At 42.5% G+C, this 10,235-nt stretch overlaps 1 protein-coding gene across 3 annotated transcripts; it reads left to right on the forward strand.

The window, feature by feature from the left end:
- The first annotated feature begins 1,151 nt into the window (after nt 1-1,151).
- Nucleotides 1,152-8,065, forward strand: arl13b (ADP-ribosylation factor-like 13b). Of its 3 annotated transcripts, none has more exons than XM_069675332.1 (10): nt 1,152-1,692; nt 3,502-3,572; nt 3,653-3,902; nt 4,326-4,431; nt 4,589-4,791; nt 5,091-5,202; nt 5,280-5,439; nt 5,823-5,945; nt 6,137-6,205; nt 6,727-8,065. In XM_069675332.1, exons 1-10 carry the CDS (start codon nt 1,634-1,636, stop codon nt 6,801-6,803), a joined length of 1,230 nt encoding a protein of 409 aa, XP_069531433.1. In that variant the 5' UTR covers nt 1,152-1,633; the 3' UTR covers nt 6,804-8,065. The 3 variants fall into 3 exon arrangements, 2 of the variants coding, with proteins under 2 accessions (XP_069531433.1, XP_069531434.1); XM_069675333.1 differs by having other exon boundaries at nt 6,870-8,065; XR_011309245.1 differs by lacking the exon at nt 6,727-8,065 and having other exon boundaries at nt 5,823-6,026; nt 6,137-6,154.
- The last annotated feature ends 2,170 nt before the right edge of the window (nt 8,066-10,235 follow it).

A 10,235-nucleotide genomic window follows, 5' to 3' on the forward strand; every position in this document is an offset into this window, starting at 1 on the left:
ATCCATGATGTAACCACAAGGTGGCGCCAAAGTAACGGCGAGCCGAACCGTACCGAGGAAAGTACTGCGCTTTAGTAGTTTTAAGGTGTTTTATCCATACAGTCGTTGGTTTGATCCCTGAAGACAAAATAATAGCAAATATTTATTTGAGTATTTCCATTTTATGCTCTTTTATTTTTTTACACTATTACTTTTTGGTAATTTAGACTGATTTACCATTGAAAAAATTTATTTAGAAGATAACTTAAATTATGAAAGTGTTGGTAATATTTATTGTTGTCGTTATAATAGCCCTATATTTGTTTTCATTATTTACGTAATTTAGTAAAAATTTAAAATTTAAAAATCCCGGAAGGAGGAGGATATTTTAACTATTGTTTTTAAGTTTTCGCTGCAGAATATACCTAAACATTACGTTTTAAAATGTTCACTCAGAATAAAAGAAAACATTCAGATTATATTAAAAAGTAATAAAGTAATCGCATACCAATTCCCAAGAATATGTTTATTCTGCAAAAACGACTTCTACAAGTATGCCCAAAGCGAATAAGTAAGGCACGGCTTTGTTGTGAGGCTGTAAACATAAGGAAAGAAAACTTCCATAATAAATGAGAGATTTGCACCACTAGCTTCATTAAAACCCAAAGGCGTGCAACAATAATTTTGCCATAGCAAAGGCAAACATTCAGTATTACACTAAAGACTTTCATTGATGAGTTCGGCACCTCTTAAATATGTGGGCAAATAGGGGCCAAAAGGACAACAGCCTCATTACTGTCCACACAACCAATTTCAGCTCCTACACTGGATCTCAGTAAACAAATAAAGATTATTAAGGTGGCTTAACGAGTATCTAATGTTTTATAATGTGTTTACTTTGTGTTTTATATGGCATTAAAAAATCAATACCATCAAATAGTTCATATTTATTTCATAAGAAGGGTAGAAAGAGAAAGAGATACTCTACCTCGCTACAAAATGTTAAAAGGCTATTCAAGCTAAATGTCCACAGGGGGGCGCTCTTTTAACAAGCCCTCAAAGCATCTCTTGGCTCAAGCTGAAATGGACGATGCTGATTGGTTGACTATGGAAGATGACGTAAGCACGTCTGCAGCCTAGCAGCAGAAAATACGGCGTAAACAAAGCAGGCAGCTACAAATCAGCTAACGCTAAGTAGCTCGTGTTTTGTGAGTAAAATACCAACTTTAGCTGCATTCGGCTACATATGAAAACATGTTTAGTTGGTTGGTGAGCATAGCTTTCATTCGTTTTATGGAAACAGATTTTTTTTAAGTGCTGAGATTGAAAGTAAGCGAGTTACCAAGATACCGTTATTGCTAGCTGTGTTAGCTTTAGCTAACCCTAGGTAACGGGGCACGGATTTTGTGTTTATGTAAACCGATGATATCTCACTTGACATTTAAAGATAACAAATGTTAACGGACACCTAATTCATGAACGATGGTTACGTTACTGAATTTAAGAGCTGATTTTGTTGATGCCATCATGAGTTAGCTCGCCATGTAGCTAATTTAGGTGAAAAGTCGATCAGCTGTTAAAACGGGGCTGCACTGAGGTGGGACGCTCCTGGCTGGATGACCACTTGATCGCAGTCATCTGGACTCGGACTGCGATGTTTAGCCTGATGGCGAACTGCTGCAACTGGCTGAAACGATGGCGAGAGCCCGCAAGGTAAGATATGATGCCACGTTTATTCATCCTCTTGCTCAAATAAGTTTATTTGGGTTGTTGATTGTAGTTACTGATATGATTTGATGTTTCCTCTGTTTGAAGGCAGTGCATTATTTTCTTTTGTCTTAAAACAACTTGTTCAAACAGCTATAACCACTGACAGATCAGACAGATATTAAATGGATTTAGTACTATTTATATAAGTTATAAAGTTGAAGAAGCAACCTACAACAAACTCAGAGAAGAGTCCGCTTTATTGGCCAGGTTTGTACACATACAAGGAATTTGACTCCGGTTTAACTTTAATATTAAACTAGTATCTACAAGCCTACTAAAGACAATATAGTGCAAATATGAGGAGTGCAATGATGCTGAGATATAGAATATGATTTAAGTGTTCATCAGAGTGACAGCCCGTGGGAAGAAACTGTTTTTGCGTCTGGTTGTTTTTGCGTACAGTGTTCTGTAACGCCTGTCAGAGGGGAGAAGTTTAAACAGTGTGTGTCCGGGTTGGGATGCGTCCGCAGTGGCGTTACCTGCCCGCTTCCAGGCCCTGGACCGGTACAGGTCCTGGATGGAGGGCAGGATGGCCCCCGATGATCATTCGTTGCAGTCTGTCTCTGTCCTGTTTGGTGGCAGATCCGAACCGAACAGTGATGGACGTTCAGAGAACAGACTGTAATAACCGTCATGTAAGAAAAGGGCCTTACAAGTAAACAGTCCAAAACCCAGACTCATTATTATCATCACAAATGACAAGAAAATCCTCATATTTAAGAAGATAGAACCAGCAAATGTGACATTTGTGCTTCCAAAATGACTGAACCTTAAGCCTGCAGTCGTTCTTCCCATTTGTTTCCAACTGTTTGTCTCTGAGGGGCCTGTAAAAGCTCTGGAAAGATTCCTGTAAAACAGCAGGACCTGCAAAATGTCCTTAAACCACGTGGTGCATGTGAGGCACCTGATCCTTCGGACTTAGTCAGAAATCCTCCCCTAATCCCGCGGCGAGGTCTGTTCAGCGGGTCTCTTCCTTTTGGCCTGTTGCTGCGAGGGGGTTTGTAGCAGCGAGGACGGAGAGTTATGGGTTAGCGGGCTGAGGGGCGGAAGGTTTCTCACCTTTTGGGTGAAGGTTAACATCAAGCGGCTGCTTCGATGAAGGCCAGCTGGCTCCAGAGGACGGTTAGATGGATAGTGCGGTTGATGTCTTTTCGGCGCAAGTTTCAAAGTTAAGTACTCGTGCAGGAGACTGATTATGATTTAGCTTAAAAGGCTCTTTTCAGTGTGTTGTGGGTGGATTAAGTTCTCTCTTTTGTTTTATATTTGTGTAACATTCAATGCTAGTCATTAGGTAGCAAGAGGAAGGTCATGATTCCTATTGTAATTGCAAAGGGAAGTAAGTTTGAAGTGGCTACATGTCTCTCTATTATGCTTGAAGGGACATGAAAGAGGCTCCTGATTCTCACGTGCGAGTGTGAGCGATAATAGGATTTGTTTCTGATCAGTTGGGGCTAAATGTCGGCGAAAATGTCGCAAATACGTTTGTTATCCTTCCATCAAAATCCCCTCCGAGGGGAGCTCTTTGCATTCGTAAGATATCTGGACTATTACCCATCATGCCTGTTAAAGTCTACCAGATTACACCCCAGGTGTTGGCACGCGTGCACACTTGCAGGGACGACTGAATGTCTGACTCACTCCGTGTGCAGGTCTTTTAGCTCCCAGATGCGTCATGGAAGCTAATGCTAGCTTCTTTTGGATGCAGGGCACACTCTCTCTTGTGTTCATTTGTTTCTCTTCCTCACCCAACAGGAAAGTGACTCTGGTTATGGTGGGTCTGGATAACGCAGGGAAGACGGCCACAGTGCGAGGAATCCAAGGAGGTAATCTGTGTTTATGTTTATGTTTGTTTTTCTGCACATTTTTCTTGCACGTAAGTCAAAATCAATTTGTCTGCTTCCAGACAATCCCCAGGATGTGGCTCCAACGGTGGGCTTCTCCAAGGTCGACCTGAAGCAGGGCAAGTTCGAGGTGACCATCTTCGACCTGGGCGGCGGGAAGAGGATCCGGGGCATCTGGAAGAACTACTACTCCGAGTCGCACGGCGTGGTCTTCGTCGTGGACTCCAGCGACGTCCAGAGGATCCAGGAGACGCGGGAGACCATGGCCGAGGTCCTGCAGCACCCGCGCATCGCGGGGAAACCCGTGCTTGTGTGAGTGCTCGAACAGGAAGTCATACCTTAGAAGAGTCTCAAGTTTGTATATTAAAAACCACAAAGGCATCATAGAGAAATTGCCTGGCCGAAAAGTCTGATATGTTGATGAATACGTGCGGCGCAGATTGATTCCTGAAGGCACCCGCTTATTTAGTAATCAAGACACAAAGCCCGGTTTGATGCACGGAGACTTTAAAGTATTTCTGCAGGTATGCACGCTGTGCTCTAATCACAAATCCATAATCAGGCTCAGGCCAAATTTCCATAAGATTTCCCTGAGATTTTCAGCTGATACACCTGCACCTTGCAGTAATTGAGTTTGATAACTGCCCTTGAAACTGCTTCACCTTCTGGAGCTTGCCTAGGTTGATGATTTTTATTCCCCAGTAATCCCTTATATCTCTTATTTAACTGTTTCAGGCTCGCCAACAAGCAGGACCAGGAGGGAGCGCTGGCCGAGGCCGACATCATCGAGAACCTGTCGTTAGAGAAGCTCGTTAACGAGAACAAGTGTCTCTGTCAGATCGTGAGTGTTTGTGCACCTGTTGTGGGACGCCTGCTGAATGACATTAAGGGCAGTGGGTTAGCTGTTGTTTAGCAGGGCGGCTTAACATTTTGTCAGGTGGCTGCTTTCATCCAGAAGAAAAAAAAGTCTTAAATTTCAATTTGTGTTTCTATCCAAGGAGCCGTGCTCTGCCGTTCTCGGCTACGGCAAAAAGGTCGACAAGTCCATCAAGAAGGGCCTGAAGTGGCTCCTCAACAATATTGCCAAAGACTACGAGGCCATCACTGAGCGCGTGCAGAAGGACACGGCCGAGCAGCGCGCTCTGGAGGAGCAGGACAAGAAGGAGAGGGCGGAGAGGGTGCGGCGGATACGAGAGGAGAGGTGAGGACACAAGTTGGGTCGAGTTAAACCCCCTGAACGTGCAATTTGTGGGCGTTTGAAGTAGAAGCCGGATAAGGAAAGAAATGCATGCTGGGAAAGATAGAGGAGAGAGGGAATGGTAAATGTCAAAATGCCAGAAACTTGCTCTTTGGCACCGTAGTACCACAATTGTTTGATAAGCAAAAGAACAATTTGTACAATCAAATTTGACCTCCGATCAATTCCTCTAAATGTAACCGTGTTACCGAGGAGGCGTGTCTCATTATTGTGAAAAGGTTAACATCTTGTTCTGTCCGCAGGGAGCGGCAGGAGCGGGAGGAGGCGGAGCGCGAGGGCAGGCAGATCCAGGAAGAGGAGCCTGATGAGGAAATGCACAGCCCGTTCCAGCCAATCAGCAACGTCATCTGCGAGGTGCGTGTAACACCGCGTCCCGTATCGCATTTAATTGGAGCTGAAGTCACAGCGTTTGCTTTTAATGTCGCTTTCAGAACGAAGACAAAGAAAAGGAGAGGAAGCGGCAACGAGAGCTGCAGGAGGCTCGGAGCAACAGCCAGCCGATGGCCGACGCCGAGCACGAGGAAGAGGAGTACGAGGACGAGAACGAAGAGCCGGACGACACGAGGCAAGCGGCAGAAAACGGCAGCTCAGGTGAGCGACGGATATGTGTCAGATCAACAGCTCTTTTAAAACAACACTAATCATCAGTGTAGATGTGAGATTAACAAGCGTGTTTGAAGAGCCTCTCCGCGCAGCTTGTGGTGAAGTTTTGGGCCATATGGGGAAACAAGTGTGAGTTTGTAGATAAATAGAAAACAAGATATTAAATCTGTTTTTACTTTGATTAAACAAACGCCCCGAGACCGCTACAAATGCTCATTGGGATCTATCCAAATTTAAAGAGTCTGATCTGTATCCTCTCTTGGCTCACACTACAAAATATCTTCTAGATAAAGAACAATAGATTAAAGGATGAACACATGGCAGGGGTGAAGTGATGAAAGGAGGATAAAGTTTTAATGGGTTCATTACAGCCACGACAGGTGAGCAGGACAAGAAGAAGACGAGGAAGCTGCACCTGAAGAGGAAGCACCGGGTGGACCCGCTGAGGATGGAGGACGGGCCGACAGAGAGCCCCACCCCTCCACCTCCGCCAGGTCAGCCTGATCATGATCCTACTTTATAGTATGAGATTATTTTGAGCATTTATTAATGACTTAAAGATGCATCTGAGTCACGTATGTATTAACCTTTCTTCAGTAGAACATGTTCTATAGAGACAGGACTTCTGGTGTGAAGAGGGAACTTCTTCATCTGTCTTGATCCGTGTTCCTTTATGTGTTTTTAGTGGGATGGGCCACACCCAAAGTTTCTAGGCTGCCAAAACTCGAGCCACTCGGGGACTCGAGACATTCTGGTAAAGACTCCTGTGACGTCCGGTTACTCTTCACCCCTCACTGTTTAATTTCACTCACGGCTTTCATCCTAAAGCCAAACTCACTTTGTCACTAACCCCGTGTTTGCGTGGACTAACTGACACGGCACTGAGTCGGTGTTTCCTCCGCGCAGCACGTTAGCATTTCTATTTCATTCCCCAGCAGCAGTGTGGATGATGTCTGCGTGCTGCTGCAGAGGAAACACTGAACTCTGTCTGCCTTCAGATGTGTGTCGACTGTTAATCAGCATCCCAGACCCACATCACTGTCTCTCTTCTCCTGCGCCTCACCAGGAAAATGCTTGAGTGTGTTTTGGATCCTTCATGGTGGCAGACATCTTAATCAACTCAAAGGCTTGTCTGTGTTTTCATCCACATTCCTCCCTCCCCCGTCTACTCATCCTGTCTCTTTCTGCTCTCATAGACAGCGCTCTTATTTTATTTATTCCAGGCCTCCATGGATGTAGTGAACTAACGTAGTCAAACCTTTTCTCCCTCCGCAGAGTTTTTCAAGAAGCCTCTCCCGCCCCTCGCGAACAGGCCGCGGCCTAACGGCGACGCTCATGACATCATTTTCTAACCTCCTTTTTGTTGATTGACGTCCTCCAATCACGGCTCTCCCCTTTTTCTTGCTTTCTGTCTCAAGCGGGCGGCGTGTAGACAGCAAAACACAAGAGACACTACAGGCGCCTCCTCCTGGCGTCGGGAGCTCACGAGGGCCCGAGACGCAACGGACACGGAGCATCATGGGAAATGAAGTCCTGCTTGGAAGCCGTTTGAACCTGCTCGAACTGATTTTAAAATCAGGTTCTGTTTCCTTCCGGAACTTTTGACTGACTTGATATCAGTGTTACACAGTCTGGGCTCCATTCGTCCAGCTTTTAACTGACAAAGACTGTCCGTTATAACCTTATATGTCTGTTACTGAACAATGGATTTGTACACACGTCGCCATTAAACATGACCACATTTTACTGTTTATTTTTACACCTTGTAGTGTAAGCAAAAATGATATCAAGGGATGTGCTTGAATGTAGATCAGAAGGTAAATAGAGGTCTTAAAGTGGCTTTTCACAGCTGAGTGCTTTAATTTTGCTCCAATGAGAGGCGCAAATATGTCCTTTTATTTTTTTTAAACAATAGGGTGAGTCACAGCTTGAAAGTAGAGGTCGAGGACTCTCACAGGTGCATTGTGGGTGTAATTTGCCGTTCCATACAAGGGAAAGTGTGACACTACATAATGATTTTTAATCGGTCAATTTTAGTAATGAACGTCTCGACATTTCAACGTTATACTGTAAAGTTTTATGGCCATGAAACATGTCGCCAGCAGCATCATCTTGTCTTTATTTATTGTTAAAAATGTAAAATATATTTGTCTACAGGGCTACAGATTCTTTTTTACATACTCTCCTGTTTACACTGTGTACCTGTTTTTAAAGTGATATTTCTCTCGAGGCAGGAATCAGCCTCTCAGGCGGCCCCCGAGGTCTGAGCCAGCACCGTTGTTTTCCCACTTTCGCTTTAAAAATAGCTGAAAACAGCTAAAAGTTCAACTCTAAACACAAATCTGCGGGAGGAAAACAAAACTTGGAACGCTCCATCGCCCCAATTAGAGCGCCGGAAGGGTTGGCAGCGGGATGAAGAGGGAGGAAGTTTCACTACACCGACACCTGGAAGAGAAAATATTGGGTCAGAACACATGAGAGTATGTGGAAAGTAAACAGAAATATCACTTTAAAACTACAATATTATATTTCAAACCTACAGTACAGCACTGACTCTTCTTTATGAGCTAGATGTTTGGAAAGATATTTTTTCTACCCTGTTTGAATTTTATAACAGCACAATTAAAGATGTTTTAAATATATTGTGGATTTGTTCTTCTACATTACGAGCAGCTGCCACCAGATTAGAGTTATTGTCTTAGTTGCTCTGATGTGTTTGTCAGGTGCTTCGTTATCCAAGCACGGGCTTAGCGCACACCTGTGTCTGTGTATCACTGCTGATGTTTATTCTGTACTTTATTATAGTGGCTCAAACACGGTTAGTTTACTCTGTAGCTCTTTTACATTACAGTTGAGCTTTCTCTAAACCCCGCCCCCAAGCAGCAATTATCCAATCATAGCTTTGCAACCACAAATGTGTATGTTGGTGTAAAATTGTGTTTTTAATCTCGGATCATTTCTGGTTTTTTACTTTCAAATTCGACTCAAAGTATTTTCTTGTAAATTTTCGCCTTTGATCCCTAAGGCTGTTCAAATGAGTCTCTTCTTTTCTAATGGTATTGGATTTTTTCGCATAAATTTAATACCCCAAATCAAGGCTGAACACAAATGTTTGGCTCTGTTAAAAAGTTTTAAATCAATTTTAGGATGAAGTAATTCAGCGAAAGTGCTCCGAAAAGTAACAATTATAATTAGATTTATGACAATTTGCAGCTTTATAACAACAATTTGCACCTTTCTGCTGCTGTTTGGATCGTGAACCGACTCCGCAGGCCATCAGTTGCAGGAATAGTGATTCTTCCCTCACTGTGATCGTCTAAATCTGTAAGTACTAATTAGAAACTCGCTGTTGTTTGTCGCCTGATATTGTGGCTGTATTGTGGCTAATATTAGAAACCTGTGAAACAATCACCTGTGTTTTCATCCCTGTTACTGACAGGTTTGTTACAGAGCTCATCAGAGAGCAGGTGGTGAAAATTAATCAAAGCAGGCGGTCCAAACGAGAGAAACAGCTAATAAATATGTTAGCCTGTGTTTTTTCACTAATCAATATCAGATTTATTGAGGGTTCTGCACTCATATCGTGTTTTTATATCACAGTCACACCTGACAAAAGGAGAGGAATGAACTCATTACAGTAATAAAGCACACAGGGCAAAGACACACCATCTTTCTGATCACACACGACTGTAATATGTCACTAAATTAAACTCCCCGAGGGCAAACACTTTTCTTTTATGGGAGTAAGGCTGAATGATGAAACAAAAATGATCTTAATATGAGCTGGTAAAAAAAGCACCAAAATGATAGATAACACAAACTTGCTTAATTAAAAACCCTCAACTTTTTTTTTATTACATTATACTGTTGAGCATTACCACGTCTCCCTACAAAACAGCAATCATATCTTAGCACATAAAAAAATAAGTAATTTGAAATGATAAAGGTTTGTTCTCATGAATTAGTCACTTTAATCTAAGAAAATTTCATTTTTTTGGTAGTGAAATTGGCTTTATACTTTCAAAATAGTCATGTTTTTTTCAGTCTTGTGAATTTAGTACTCTAATAACTAAGAATGAATTTTCTTCTTAAACCTACAAGAGCCTCAACACAGTTGTTTTACCTGCTGTAACTTAACCCACAAATGTTAGCATGCCGCTAAATAGCTTTATAGCTACAAATGCAGTTAGCTAGGATGAGAGTCCTTCTTTCATTATGTGTATTGTTTAAAAAAATGGGCGCGCACTTGAAAATATTTAACCGTTAATTTGAGGCTCATATTATTAAGCCACTTTTATACACCATAAACTTTAAAAACATTTTTTTAATGACGGCTATTTCGAAGCCTCGGTATTTTTACCGTTGCTATCTCGTTAATTTGAAACCTAGAAATGACCATATTTGGACGACCGGATGGATACACGACGTCACCTCTCCATCCTGGTCAACGGTCACCGTAGTAGCAACTTATCAATCACTCGGTAGCTACTAACTTTGCCCTTTCTCATGTTTTACACTAAAAATGACCATGATTGATGAAATAAACACCATGCTGTTTTAAAGAACACTTGAAAGTAGCGATTAGGACCTTAAACTAATTAGGAAAATGTTTACCGTGGTAATTAATCAACTGAGAAATCCGCTAATTTTCCTTCCGGTTTCATGTAAACGCCCCCTGCTGGCCATCTGAAAGAATGCAGGTTGAAAGCACTTCATCATTGGCTTCACGTCCACTTATTGATCTATATCAGTTATTTAAAGGATGGTAGGCGAATTTTACCCCC

The sequence above is a fragment of the Semicossyphus pulcher genome, unplaced genomic scaffold, assembly GCF_022749685.1.
Source record: "Semicossyphus pulcher isolate SPU_LCO1_2020_fin unplaced genomic scaffold, fSemPul1.0.p SCAF_24, whole genome shotgun sequence".
Taxonomy (NCBI): Eukaryota; Metazoa; Chordata; class Actinopteri; order Labriformes; family Labridae; genus Semicossyphus; species Semicossyphus pulcher.